The sequence below is a fragment of the Micropterus salmoides genome, unplaced genomic scaffold, assembly GCF_014851395.1.
Source record: "Micropterus salmoides isolate LMB-PRFRI ecotype aquatic unplaced genomic scaffold, ASM1485139v1 Ms_hic_scaffold_6, whole genome shotgun sequence".
NCBI classification, from domain to species: domain Eukaryota; kingdom Metazoa; phylum Chordata; class Actinopteri; order Centrarchiformes; family Centrarchidae; genus Micropterus; species Micropterus salmoides.
In genome coordinates this window covers 3,539,995-3,555,903 of record NW_024044348.1, presented here as the reverse complement: position 1 = coordinate 3,555,903, position 15,909 = coordinate 3,539,995, and the positions used below count along the sequence as shown (strand labels likewise).

The 15,909-nt window shown below is 36.6% G+C and overlaps 1 protein-coding gene across 3 annotated transcripts in view; it reads right to left on the bottom strand.

Moving 5' to 3' along the window:
- Nucleotides 1–2,076: 2,076 nt before the first annotated feature.
- Nucleotides 2,077–15,909, bottom strand: part of vps13c (vacuolar protein sorting 13 homolog C) — an 80,557-nt gene continuing 66,724 nt past the window's right edge. For 2 of the 3 annotated variants that reach the window (XM_038700593.1, XM_038700591.1), the window contains 5 exons: nt 14,603–14,717; nt 10,032–10,123; nt 9,811–9,934; nt 8,212–8,295; nt 2,077–3,170 (listed from right to left, as the gene is read on the bottom strand). In XM_038700593.1, coding sequence (XP_038556521.1) covers nt 3,069–3,170; nt 8,212–8,295; nt 9,811–9,934; nt 10,032–10,123; nt 14,603–14,717 — 517 coding nt within the window. In that variant the 3' untranslated portion in view covers nt 2,077–3,068. Of the gene's footprint in view, nt 3,171–8,211; nt 8,296–9,810; nt 9,935–10,031; nt 10,124–11,306; nt 14,257–14,602; nt 14,718–15,909 lie in introns of those variants that run through there. The other variant, XM_038700592.1, reaches the window with a different exon arrangement.

The following is a 15,909-nucleotide window of genomic DNA, read 5'->3' as shown; positions in this document are numbered from 1 at the left end:
TAGTATACATTATACAGAGTAGTACACAGTATACAGAATAGTACGCAGTATTCAGAGTAGTAAACCGCATACAGTGTAGTATACAGTGTAGTACATAGTATACAGTATAGTACACAGTATACAGAGTAGTACGCAGTATACGGTGTAGTATACAGTATAGCACACAGCATACAGAGTAGTATACAGTATAGCACACAGCATACAGAGTAGTACACAGTATACAGAGTTATACGCAGTATACAGAGTTATACGCAGTATACAGAGTAGTACACAGGGTAGTACATAGTATATGTGTAGTACATAGTATACAGAGTAGTACACAGTATACGGTGTAGTACACAGTATAGTACACAGTATACAGAGTAGTACACAGTATAGTACACAGTATACAGTGTAGTACACAGTATACAGAATAGTACACAGTATACAGAATAGTACACAGTATACAGAATAGTACACAGTATACAGAGTAGTATACAGTGTAGTACACAGTATACAGAATAGTACACAGTATACAGAATAGTACACAGTATACAGAGTAGTATACAGTGTAGTTCATAGTATACGGTGTAGTACACAGTATACGGTGTAGTATACAGTATAGTACACAGTATACAGAGTAGTACACAGTATACAGAATAGTACACAGTATACAGAATAGTATACAGTGTAGTACACAGTATACAGAATAGTACACAGTATACAGAATAGTACGCAGTATACAGAGTAGTATACAGTGTAGTACATAGTATACAGTATAGTACACAGTATACAGTGTAGTACAGTATATGTGTAGTACATAGTATACAGTGTAGTACAGTATATGTGTAGTACACAGTATACAGTGTAGTACACAGTATACAGTGTAGTACAGTATGTGAAGTACAGTATGTGTAGTACACAGTATACAGTGTAGTACACAGTATACAGTGTAGTACAGTATGTGTAGTACACAGTATACAGTGTAGTACAGTATATGTGTAGTACACAGTATACAGTGTAGTACACAGTATACAGTGTAGTACAGTATGTGTAGTACAGTATGTGTAGTACACAGTATACAGTGTAGTACACAGTATACAGTGTAGTACACAGTATACAGTGTAGTACAGTATATGTGTAGTACACAGTATACAGTGTAGTACACAGTATACAGTGTAGTACAGTATATGTGTAGTACAGTATATGTGTAGTACAGTATACTGTGTAGTGTATAGTATACTGTGTAGTACACAGTATACAGTGTAGTACACAGTATACAGTGTAGTACAGTATATGTGTAGTACAGTATATGTGTAGTACAGTATACTGTGTAGTACACAGTATACAGTGTAGTACAGTATATGTGTAGTACAGTATATGTGTAGTACACAGTATACTGTGTACTACACAGTATACTGTGTAGTACACAGTATACAGTGTAGTACAGTATATGTGTAGTACAGTATATGTGTAGTACACAGTATACAGTGTAGTACAGTATATGTGTAGTACACAGTATCACTTCAGGGAGCTGCTCATTTGACCTTCTGTTAGACGTGTGCCTGTTACCGTCAGTGCTGATGTGACCCTGTCAAAGCCTCGACAGGCGTTCAGAGTAGAAGTACGTGGTTCCTGAGTCACAACCTCAACAACACAGAGACAATCTACATCAACAGTTAATGTCCAATCAGCTCATCAGTAAATCAAAACAATCAATAACAGCAGAGATGATGGTTTATTCCAAAGATGTTTTGTGAATACAGCAGGTGATGTCTCACTCTGATCACAAAGTCCACTCTTAAACAAACAGTCCAGCAGACGTTATTACATCTTTACATGATTCAGGTTACAGAACGTTTTCTTTTTACTTCAAACTTAAAGTTCAACTTCTCACAAATCAACATGAAGACCAACACTTGGTTACAGCAAAGATAATACAAATATTTCCTCATCTCACTCAGCAATCAAACTGATTTAAAGTTCACAAGTAAACTGTTCTTCAAACAGTAAACACAGGACGATGTGAAACTCACTGATTTATTGATCAGTGAAAGAAAAAGAAGGAATTTTATTGTTCTTTAATTTTAAACATAAAAACTTGAACTAAGATGAATCAAACTGAATCATGAATTTGGGAATTTATGGATTACACAGTCAATTCAAATTGGAATTCTGAGTAATCTCAGACTTTTATTTTATTCTCTTCTGAGTTTATAAGATGTAATTAACTTGTTGGATTACTATTTTCAGATCTTCATGTGTTTGTTTCTTTAAAGTTGAACAACATGAAACATTCATACCATCAACAAACTGATTATTGTAAAATATTTGTTTAGTGCAACATGATTTTATGGCTTCATATTCAAAATGCGACAGTGCAACCTTCAGGCAAACAGCAGGGACGAAAATACCCAGCATCCTGAAACTGAAGACTAAAATATAAACCTTCAGAATAACTCAAGAGACCACCACATTTATATTCATCAGGAGGTTTTCGACAGATAATGAGAAATCACTGAGCTTTGGTACATTTTTAGCTGCAGCTCTGTTATCAGATTCAACATTAATTTAACAGCTGATGTTCGACTTTCATTCTTTAGCGACAGAAGTCATTGATGTTTTCAGAGTAGGTCCTGCTGACCGAGCTGAAGTTCAAACAACAACCTCATGGCTCCAGCAGCCATGTGCTGAAGGGTACACGACTTCAAAATAAGAGCCTCCGGTGGGAATCAAACCCACAACACATTTCAATATTTCAGGGGAGAAACACAGAACATGAACCAGTTTTGTTTCTCCATCGTTCTCTCATACAAATATCTGCAAGTTTATGTGTAATAACACTGAAGCGTGTACCTAAATTACTCAAATAATACAGCAGAATTTGAACTGTGGTGATTAATTTGAATTAAAATAAAATAAAATAAAGCCTAAACTGAGTTTAAATAAAACCTCAGTATTTCAGGTGAGCTGTGATGGCCCAGGTGAATCATGTGACAGATCAGCAGTGTTGTCTCTTAAAGGAACAGTCCCACATTTAAGATGCAGTGTAAGATATAAACCAGCAGGAGTGCTGACAGGAAGTGACCTCACTGGTTGTTGTTCAGTTTGAGGAAGCGCTGCGACTTCTGTCTCACCATGCGGTGCTGCTGCTGCGCCACCTGAGCATCTGATATGGCCGCCTGCAGCTTCTGTAAGTAACCATGGTAACCAGGTAAGGCAACGGGCACACACAGAAACATTAACTGAGCACACACACACATACAGATATTATAGTAAGTGGTTAAAGATGGCGTCCACTCACATTAGTGTAAACTAATCGCTGAGCGAATAAACAGTTTTCTAACTTCAGAGCTGTGTCCCACTGCACATGCTCAGTAGTGTTTCTCCTGCTCGGTCCACAGACCACACCAAGACGTCAGTTTTAAAATGTCTTTTCTAGACTCTAATATAAAAGCTTCATGGATTAAAAAGTCACAACAGCTGGAGCCATTTAATTACCTAACAATTAAAAAATATTGGATGTCTATATCCATAAAGTTAAGGTATACTGAGGTCTATATCAATAAAGTTAAGGTATACTGAGGTCTATATCAATAAAGTTAAGGTATACTGAGCGCTATATAAAGTTAAGGTATACTGAGGTCTATATCAATAAAGTTAAGGTATACTGAGGTCTATATCAATAAAGTTAAGGTATACTGAGGTCTATATCAATAAAGTTAAGGTATACTGAGGTTTATATCAATAAAGTTAAGGTATACTGAGGTTTATATAAAGTTAAGGTATACTAAGGTCTATATAAAGTTAAGGTATACTGAGGTCTATATCAATAAAGTTAAGGTATACTGAGGTTTATATAAAGTTAAGGTACTGAGGTCTATATCAATAAAGTTAAGGTATACTGAGGTTTATATAAAGTTAAGGTATACTGAGGTTTATATAAAGTTAAGGTATACTGAGGTTTATATAAAGTTAAGGTATACTGAGGTTTATATAAAGTTAAGGTATACTGAGGTCTATATCAATAAAGTTAAGGTATACTGAGGTCTATATCAATAAAGTTAAGGTATACTGGGGTTTATATAAAGTTAAGGTATACTGAGGTTTATATAAAGTTAAGGTATACTGAGGTTTATATAAAGTTATGGTATACTGAGGTTTATATAAAGTTATGGTATACTGAGGTTTATATAACGTTATGGTATACTGAGGTTTATATAACGTTAAGGTATACTGAGGTTTATATAAAGTTAAGGTATACTGAGGTCTATATAAAGTTAAGGTATACTGAGGTCTATATAAAGTTAAGGTATACTGAGGTTTATATAAAGTTAAGGTATACTGAGGTTTATATAAAGTTAAGGTATACTGAGGTCTATATAAAGTTAAGGTATACTGAGGTTTATATAAAGTTAAGGTATACTGAGGTCTATATAAAGTTAAGGTATACTGAGGTCTATATAAAGTTATGGTATACTGAGGTTTATATAAAGTTATGGTATACTGAGGTTTATATAAAGTTATGGTATACTGAGGTTTATATAAAGTTAAGGTATACTGAGGTCTATATAAAGTTATGGTATACTGAGGTTTATATAAAGTTAAGGTATACTGAGGTCTATATAAAGTTATGGTATACTGAGGTTTATATAAAGTTAAGGTATACTGAGGTCTATATAAAGTTAAGGTATACTGAGGTCTATATAAAGTTAAGGTATACTGAGGTTTATATAAGTTATGGTATACTGAGGTTTATATAAAGTTATGGTATACTGAGGTTTATATAAAGTTAAGGTATACTGAGGTTTATATAAAGTTAAGGTATACTGAGGTTTATATAAAGTTAAGGTATACTGAGGTCTATATAAAGTTATGGTATACTGAGGTTTATATAAAGTTAAGGTATACTGAGGTCTATATAAGTTAAGGTATACTGAGGTCTATATAAAGTTAAGGTATACTGAGGTTTATATAAGTTATGGTATACTGAGGTTTATATAAAGTTATGGTATACTGAGGTTTATATAAAGTTAAGGTATACTGAGGTTTATATAAAGTTAAGGTATACTGAGGTTTATATAAAGTTAAGGTATACTGAGGTCTATATAAAGTTAAGGTATACTGAGGTCTATATAAAGTTATGGTATACTGAGGTCTATATAAAGTTATGGTATACTGAGGTCTATATAAAGTTATGGTATACTGAGGTCTATATAAAGTTAAGGTATACTGAGGTCTATATAAAGTTAAGGTATACTGAGGTCTATAAAGTTATGGTATACTGAGGTTTATATAAAGTTATGGTATACTGAGGTTATATAAAGTTATGGTATACTGAGGTCTATATAAAGTTAAGGTATACTGAGGTCTATATAAAGTTAAGGTATACTGAGGTTTATATAAAGTTAAGGTATACTGAGGTTTATATAAAGTTAAGGTATACTGAGGTTTATATAAAGTTAAGGTATACTGAGGTCTATATAAAGTTAAGGTATACTGAGGTTTATATAAAGTTAAGGTATACTGAGGTTTATATAAAGTTAAGGTATACTGAGGTTTATATAAGTTAAGGTATACTGAGGTTTATATAAAGTTAAGGTATACTGAGGTTTATATAAAGTTATGGTATACTGAGGTTTATATAAAGTTATGGTATACTGAGGTTTATAAAGTTATGGTATACTGAGGTTTATATAAAGTTATGGTATACTGAGGTTATATAAAGTTATGGTATACTGAGGTTTATATAAGTTATGGTATACTGAGGTCTATATAAAGTTAGGTATACTGAGGTCTATATAAAGTTATGGTATACTGAGGTTTATATAAAGTTATGGTATACTGAGGTTTATATAAGTTATGGTATACTGAGGTCTATATAAAGTTATGGTATACTGAGGTCTATATAAAGTTAAGGTATACTGAGGTTTATAAAGTTAAGGTATACTGAGGTTTATATAAAGTTAAGGTATACTGAGGTTATATAAGTTATGGTATACTGAGGTCTATATAAAGTTAAGGTATACTGAGGTTTATATAAAGTTAAGGTATACTGAGGTTTATATAAGTTAAGGTATACTGAGGTCTATATAAAGTTAAGGTATACTGAGGTCTATATAAAGTTATGGTATACTGAGGTTTATATAAAGTTATGGTATACTGAGGTTTATATAAAGTTATGGTATACTGAGGTTTATATAAAGTTAAGGTATACTGAGGTCTATATAAAGTTATGGTATACTGAGGTTATATAAAGTTAAGGTATACTGAGGTCTATATAAAGTTATGGTATACTGAGGTTATATAAAGTTAAGGTATACTGAGGTCTATATAAAGTTAAGGTATACTGAGGTCTATATAAAGTTAAGGTATACTGAGTTTATATAAAGTTATGGTATACTGAGGTTTATATAAAGTTATGGTATACTGAGGTTTATATAAAGTTATGGTATACTGAGGTTTATATAAAGTTATGGTATACTGAGGTTATATAAAGTTAAGGTATACTGAGGTTTATATAAAGTTATGGTATACTGAGGTTTATATAAAGTTATGGTATACTGAGGTTTATAAAGTTAAGGTATACTGAGGTTTATATAAAGTTAAGGTATACTGAGGTCTATATAAAGTTATGGTATACTGAGGTCTATATAAAGTTATGGTATACTGAGGTCTATATAAAGTTATGGTATACTGAGGTTTATATAAAGTTAAGGTATACTGAGGTTTATATAAAGTTATGGTATACTGAGGTTTATATAAAGTTAAGGTATACTGAGGTCTATATAAAGTTAAGGTATACTGAGGTCTATATAAAGTTATGGTATACTGAGGTTTATATAAAGTTATGGTATACTGAGGTTTATATAAAGTTATGGTATACTGAGGTCTATATAAAGTTAAGGTATACTGAGGTCTATATAAAGTTATGGTATACTGAGGTCTATATAAAGTTAAGGTATACTGAGGTTTATATAAAGTTAAGGTATACTGAGGTTTATATAAGTTAAGGTATACTGAGGTTTATATAAAGTTAAGGTATACTGAGGTTTATATAAAGTTAAGGTATACTGAGGTTTATATAAAGTTAAGGTATACTGAGGTTTATATAAGTTAAGGTATACTGAGGTTTATATAAAGTTAAGGTATACTGAGGTTTATATAAAGTTAAGGTATACTGAGGTTTATATAAAGTTAAGGTATACTGAGGTTTATATAAAGTTATGGTATACTGAGGTTATATAAAGTTATGGTATACTGAGGTTTATATAAAGTTATGGTATACTGAGGTTTATATAAAGTTATGGTATACTGAGGTTTATATAAAGTTATGGTATACTGAGGTTTATATAAAGTTATGGTATACTGAGGTCTATATAAAGTTAAGGTATACTGAGGTCTATATAAAGTTATGGTATAATGAGGTTTATATAAAGTTATGGTATACTGAGGTTTATATAAAGTTATGGTATACTGAGGTCTATATAAAGTTATGGTATACTGAGGTCTATATAAAGTTAAGGTATACTGAGGTCTATATAAAGTTAAGGTATACTGAGGTTTATATAAAGTTAAGGTATACTGAGGTCTATATAAAGTTAAGGTATACTGAGGTCTATATAAAGTTAAGGTATACTGAGGTCTATATAAAGTTAAGGTATACTGAGGTTTATATAAAGTTAAGGTATACTGAGGTCTATATAAAGTTAAGGTATACTGAGGTTTATATAAAGTTAAGGTATACTGAGGTTTATATAAAGTTAAGGTATACTGAGGTTTATATAAAGTTATGGTATACTGAGGTTTATATAAAGTTATGGTATACTGAGGTTTATATAAAGTTATGGTATACTGAGGTTTATATAAAGTTATGGTATACTGAGGTTTATATAAAGTTATGGTATACTGAGGTCTATATAAAGTTAAGGTATACTGAGGTTTATATAAAGTTATGGTATAATGAGGTTTATATAAAGTTATGGTATACTGAGGTCTATATAAAGTTAAGGTATACTGAGGTCTATATAAGTTATGGTATAATGAGGTTTATATAAAGTTATGGTATACTGAGGTCTATATAAAGTTAAGGTATACTGAGGTCTATATAAAGTTATGGTATAATGAGGTCTATCTCCTGTATTGCTTTGTTCAAAGCCACCAGACTCCACTGATAAAAACAGTATAATAAATTGTTAACATGTTATTAAACACATGAACACCTGGATTTACCTGAGCAGTGGCTGAGTCTCTGAGCTGAATGGTCCTCACAGACTCCTGACCGTCTCTCCTTGGCAGCTTCAACTTCTGCTCCTCCTGAAACACCAACAGACCGTCAGAGAGATCGCTCTTGGCAGTAGCACAGTAGATTATTTCATTACAGATTTAGATCTACTGTCTCTCATAAATGCCAAATTGCCGCACAACAGATCAGATATTTACCCTCCAGACTTTAACTGATCAAGAAGTAAACCTAAAGAATGACATCTTCACTTTAAATATAATCACATTTTAAACTGTGATCCTTATTCTAGTTTTAAGTTGCAGGTTTTTACTATAAATCAACCTTCTGTGGTTTTGATTGTTGCTGGTTATCCATATTTGTTTGTGATGATAAGCCATTAGTTACACACCTTTTAAATGTCATTGAGTCTTTTAGTTTCACACAACTTGTGTCTGAACCTACACGTCAGCGTGGACATACGTTAGATTTAGTTTTAAGCTATGGTTTGTCAGTTAATGATGTCGGTACCAGTATCAGTACTTGCTGATATTATTAGACATCCTTATAATCACTTTAACTTGAAACTAACAGATGTGATGGATCAAGTTTTTAGCCAAGCTCTTCGGTGGACTGCCTCAACTTTAATGGTGCACTCTGGGATTTGTTGGCGTCAGTGGCTCCAGAAAATCAAATGTGAATTTTTATTGTTTATATATGAAGTTTGGCTTTGGCAACATTGTTTACCTAAACATTCACGCTAAGAAAACGAACTGAAAAGAAAAATGGGAGACAGAGAGAGAGAGAGAGAGAGAGAGAGAGAGAGACAGAGAGACAGAGAGAGAGACAGAGAGAGAAAGACACGGACAGAGAGAGAGAGAGAGACAGAGAGAGACACAGAGAGAGAGAAAGACAGACAGAGAGACAGAGAGAGAGACACGGACAGACAGAGAGACAGAGAGAGACAGAGAGAGCGAGAGACAGAGACAGAGACAGAGACAGAGAGAGCGAGACAGAGAGAGCGAGACAGAGAGACAGAGACAGAGAGACAGAGAGAGAGAGACAGAGAGACATTGATCCTGATCAGATCCTTCAGTTTGGTATTTTGGACAAAGTCTACAGCCTCTGATTGGAGAAGGACCGCGTCAGAGCGCAATGACATCACACATATGCTGTGGTTTCTTCATGAAGTCACCTGCAGAATCACAACACACACCTGGACAGACGATAAAAGAACATATTTCTGAGACCTCCTGAGCCTGATGTCCTGGCTCCTCTGTCGGCCCTCTGACGCATTCTGGCTTTAACCAGAACTAACAGACTCGACACCACTGACACAAACACAGATCTGGACTCTGGTTCTGTTGCTATCTTACGGGTCTGGACTCTGGTTCTGTTGCTATCTTACGGGTCTGGACTCTGGTTCTGTTGCTATCTTACGGGTCTGGACTCTGGTTCTGTTGCTTCCTTACGGGTCTGGACTCTGGTTCTGTTGCTATCTTACGGGTCTGGACTCTGGTTCTGTTGCTTCCTTACGGGTCTGGACTCTTGTTCTGTTGCCATCTTACGGTTCTGGACTCTGGTTCTGTTGCTTCCTTATGGGTTGCTACCTTGCAGAAGATCTTCAGCTCAGATCCGCTCACAGCCGGAGGGCGGTAGAAGTTCTCAAACCAACACTCCCACTCTCTGTTGAAATGTCCGACAAAGTCGATCTCCTTCACACACATAACCCTCCTGCACAACAACAACAACACAGATAAACAATAAATAACACACAACAACAGCGCACAGAGACAATTAATCAAGTTGAAAGGTTTGTGAGGGTTCCCACCTGTTGGTGATGATGATGTTGGTCTTTCGGTGACCCGGGTACACACAGTGACCTCTGAACACCTCACCGTCCAGCTGTTTGATCTCCGAGCGCTGGAAACACAGGACGTTTAAACACACTCAGAGATTTGATTTGATTGATCTCTCTTTTGTTTTACTTCTGAAATAGTGTTTCTTCAGCTGCAGCTGATCATCAGCCGCTAATCTGATTCATTCAAACACTGATCTGTAATCAAAGCATACAGGTTGTGTTTGAGGCCTCACAGGGTTTCACCTGAGCTCCCATCACGGCTCACAGCCGGTGGTTACAGCAGTAAGCTACAATCCAATCAATCAATAAACATTTAACAGTGAGTGACATTTACACAAAGGCTCAATATTCCCAGTCAACATCAAGAGATGGACACTTTTAAATATATTTATTTTCTTATTAAATTAAACTCATCCACCTTCTGGCGCTGCGGTTTTATTCCCCACCAGACCTTTACCACAACCTCCTCCCAAAGCGAGACTGAGCGTCGTGTAACCGCTGCTGAAGCATCAACACAGGGCGGGGTGACGAACGGACGCGTAAAGCGCCTTTCTAGTCTTTACATGTTCGCTCATTCACACACTGAAGGCAGCCTCCAGGAGCAACATGGGCCCCTCCTCATGCAGACTGGAGGAGCCGGGGATGGAAGGGATGAAAATAAAAACATAAAGGTAAAGTGTGATTAAGGAGTGTAGTTACAGGAGAAACTCCACCTGTAGGGGGCACCACCCTGTTAACAAGGAAATGAACCAAATGAATTCATAACTCGGTTATTAAATCGCTCAGTGTCTTAAGGAGAATTCTTTTCCATAGAAGGACCTCGTCTTCTGCTTGAAAGAAAACACACAGACAACTTCTTACTGATTAAATGAGGACATTTATTTATTGGTAAATGTCTAACAACAGGATCAATCAAGGATTAATAAGGTGTAACGATACAGAAACAACAGTTGAAGAGCAGATGATTAAAACAAAAGCAAACGTAACGCTGGGGCAACTCAGTTCTCGAAAAAGGTATTCACATATCGCAGCGCCACTGTTGTTGGGTCTGTATGGTTTTACCGTGAAAGGTGGGGGACAACATGACCCCCGAAATGTTCTGAGTGTCTCCTCCTTTTGTTCCTTTGGATGTGCTTCGTCCGTTCACACCTCTTCCACGTTCCACGCCACCTTCTTCTGCGAGGGTTATATACTTTCTGACAGACACTGCGAGTGTGCGCTGACTTTAGGTGAGGAACAAAAGAACCTCAAAGAAAGACTAGAAAAATAAAGCTGTAAGCTCAGGAGGGTCTGAGGGCCAGCTGAGGCTCAAGGAGGAGGAGGAGGAGTCTGGAGGAAGGTTTTCCTGCTCTGTAACGTTCGTCTGAAGCTTTTAAAGATGGCTACTCAGACGGGTGATTTAAATTTAAGAGTTTATTTAATTTTTATTTGAATCTAATCTTTCACTGCATCACTATATTCAGACAATAATTATTTTCAAAATGTGAGTATAGCACAGAGGGTTAAAAAACAGCTGACTCACTGAATCACTCAACCACCTGATGGCTCCTGAACTAACAGTCTAGATAGGGCCCTGTGATGAACTGGGGACCTGTCCAGGTGTACCCCGCCTCTCGCTCCAGCCCCCCCGCGACCCTGCACGGTGAAGCGGTTACAGGCGATGGCTGGATTATTAATAGGTGGCGTGAGGTTAACCCTGTAAGACCCGCTCACTTTTAGCTCTCCAAAAAATACATCTGCAAATGTTTTATTTTGAAAGACCACATGTACATAGCCAATGGGTCCTATTGTTTAGCTCACAATGCCATTGGATACTAAATGTGTACACATGTCTGGGCACAAGGCCATGAACTCATACGACCTGCAAACTTTCCTGGAAGCACTTCTCCTCGTTTCATGGGACTGGATATATCAACACTGAAGTGAGTAAAATCCCTGAAATATTCTTTTTGTGATTGTTAGAATGTCTAGTTCATTTATATACTATACTATATAATATTATTGTGGAATGCATGCGTCAAATTAGATTTTCAGCTGTTATGTCTTTGTTGTAATTTTACAACGCTGGGTGAGAATGGTAATCAAAGTAGCACTTGAGACGTTGCACTTCTCAAATAGGATAAATACTTAGAGAAATACAATGTATTTGATGTGTTTTATTGTCAGTTTAGACCAGATTCGTATAGTTCTAAAAGAATAAATGATTTCTGGTTGCAGTATTTTAGTACCAATATTTGAAATTGTTCCTGTATGTTAGCAGTAAAATATAGTCTTTATTTGTTTTTCCAAATATCTGCTTGTTTAGTAAGGCAGGGGAGTTGTTTGTGGAGTGGTTTGGAGGATGGCACAAATGTTCTGAAATGTGGGGGGTTGCGTGCATGGTGCATTGTTCAGGGCAGGTCTGAATGTTCGGGGGTTTGCATATTCCTTTCATAATGTTAAGTAGAGTGCACATTAGGCTGGCCACACAGTATTGTGTCACTTCAGTGGAATGTATCATAATTAGGATTCATCTGCATTGAAACTATGTAAACCTGAACACACTCTTGCAACTATTGTTTACCATAGTGTGCATGATGCCATTTTTGCTTTTCGAATTCGAAAAAAAGTTATTTGAGTGATGAAGAGCTTGTTGAACATATCAATGAGCTGGTCAAAGAGAATCAGACACCCGCTGATTGTCCAGCTGATGACGATGATGAGAAAAGCAACTTAACCGACGACGCCCTGGGACAGGTATCGCTTCCTGAAAAAAGGATTTCATCACTAATTCAGATTTCTCTGGTCCAGATGTCAGCAGTGGTGCTGATGCTGAACAGGAGACTGTTCCAGGCGCAACTCGCATCCTCTCTCACTCTGGTGTGAATCCATTTCCGCTGTTTACCATATTTAATATTTCACTGATTATCCGGTCTTTAATGTAAGTTTCACATCGCATCTGATTCAAGGAGAGGGCGGCCATCTTCAGTCAGTGGGAGCCCTTTGACGTCCCTAACAGTGACGCCTCAGAGACCTGAAGAGACCATCCTCAGGTTTTGGGGATCCACCAAATGGGATCCCAGCTAAGAGGTCATGTGAACCACCCACAGATGTGCGCAGTGACATCGTAACATATCTCCAAGTAAAGACTAAAAATTAGACATTCTAAGAAGCTTTACGGGAAGTGTAATCTCCGTCTTTTGTGCTTTTGGGATTATCACTGTCAATGAGGTTCTTTGACAAAGTTTTAAATGTGTTTTGTATATAATATTTTAAATTTTTAATAAATTCTGATTCCCTTGATGACCGTTGGGTGATTCCTAGTCGTGATATTTACAATCCACACTGCCATAGCTGTTCTATAGATTTGTGTGACAATGTGAGTGCAAATGCTGAAATTCTGCTCCCAGCAAGGCCCCAAACACTTACTAAAAGAAAAAAAATTCAAAAATCCTTCATTATCTGCATCAGAGGCCTCCTACAGCAACATCTGACGAGTGAAATCATTTTTTTCTATAGTTGGGTCTTACAGGGTTAAACATCTCGTCTGCTTTACATTACACAGTATAAAAGCTACAATATGATTTACCATGACGGGGGGGGGGGTTATGTTTGCAGATTCATTCAGAACTCCCCCGTGTTCTCGCTCAGCTAACAACACACACACACACACACACACATTTAAAGCTCAACACGAGCACGACACAGCCAGAGGTCAGAGGTCATGCTGATGCATAATATGAGTTCAGACTGGATTACACAGAAGCATTCAACATCACAGACTTAGATACGCTCCAGAACAAAGTCTGTTACAAAAGTATTGCTACGATCTACAGGAGAGGGCACATGAACCACAGCTTTCTAGGGAAACCAGTTCCACTACCTGGTAGATGGGTCGATAAACTCTACATGGTTATGAACAAAGTTAAAAAATAAAGTACTTAAGTATTTCAGAAATAAAAAGCAGACATGTTTATTCTAGAAAAAAGTAATAAAATGTTTGAGGTATGAGAGAAAGATATGGCATGCATAGAAACCTGAATTATCTCGGTATTTATTGGTTCATGTATAAAACATATTTATAGATGAATGACAATATTTACATGTGAGAAAGAATGACTGAATGAATGAATGAAAGACTGAATGTAGTTTATGGTCTATAAAAGCACTTGAATGAAACGTTGATCCGCTCAAACCCTGTTTATTCCTCATCAGGCTGCGTTGACACAAAACACAAGAAGAAGAAGAAGAAGAAAGCAGTTAGAGCACGACGCCGACCCTGAGCTGTACGTTTTCTGAGTGAACGTTCTCTCTCTGCTCAGCGTGCACGTCAGCGCCGTCTGGGCCGTGCACGTGTTGTCAGCTGACACGATCTGGGGTCTGGAAATCTAATTCAGCGTCATTCTGCTGATGTTTTCCACCTCACTGACTCCAATTTAGAAAACACGGACAATGCAACTTAATTCAGAGCAAGCGCTGACGGACGCTGAGCGAGAGAGATCGCTTCCTCTCAGGAAGTGACATCACGTCGTCATAGAAACAGAGAGTTAAAGTGATCAAACCTGGAAGAGGTCGAAGCCCTGTGACTCCGTCAGGTCATACGGTCGGATGATCCCGTCCTCCCTGATCAGACGCACCGGCCGCAGTTTGGTCACTTCCTCTGTCGACTCCGCCGCTCTGACATCACAGCACACACACACACACACACACACACACAGTTTACAGCCCACCTCCACCTGAGTGACAGCAAAGATTCACCAGAAGATATCGATACATCACTGAGCTGAGGATCAATAACTGATCAGTCAGTATCTGTCACACTGAGCGAGTGACCACGGTGCTGTTAGGTGCATCTGTCCGGTGGGATATCTCACCTTTGGTGACCTCTACAGTGACAGCATGAAACAGTAACGTTCAATAGGTTATCATGAACTGATGCGTCACATGACAGATGAGGAGGAGGAGGATGATGATGAAGGTCACTGAGGCAGCTGGGAAATATTTCAGGGAGAGAAGCAGGCTGTCGAGGCGACGACAGATTTACTGAAGAATAAATGTTACCTGTAATATTCTAATGTCAAACACAGTTTTAATTAAACTATATACAGTACTTATACCTATTTAACAATATTTACATGTACTTCTGAGTATTTACTAGTAATTAGTTAGTACTTCAATGCAAATCACAAATATTTAGTACTACTTAAAAGTATTTTTTTATATTTACATAAGTATATAGAATTGATGTTTTCACAAATACTTTCTAATACTTCTAAATATTTACTACTATTTAGATGAACTTGTGCAAATGTAGTAGTATTGATTTGCATTTATACATATTAAGTAGTAGTGATTATTTAAAAAAAAAAAAAAACTTTACTATTCTACTATTTACATGTCCCTAAAAGTTTATAGTAGAATTTACATTTTTGTATATTTTCCTAGAAATATTTGTTAAATATACTACAAATTTTGTAGCATTTACATTGTTATTTGTATTTTGTGGTAATGACACATATTTAAAGTAGTGAACCATGTCATCATTCATCAATCTCCTTTTGTTTCCATGGAGATTCATGTAAACATCTCTGAGCATCTGCACAGAGCAGGGTGTTCTGCATAACACCTCCCCCACAGCTCAACAGCGATACTGCGATCCTGCACTTCAAGCAAGCTGATTGGTTCATTTAAATCTTGTTGGGAGGCGGGTTCAGAAAACAGGTAATAAAAAAGAAACAGCCACATGAAGCCTTCGAGCGAACACCGTGCACATTCGCCTACATGCAGCCGGAGACGCTTCTGTCCACATGTCAGCAAACACGCTGCTGTGAGTCAACGTGTTTCAAAGATGCAGTTTTCTCACATTCAA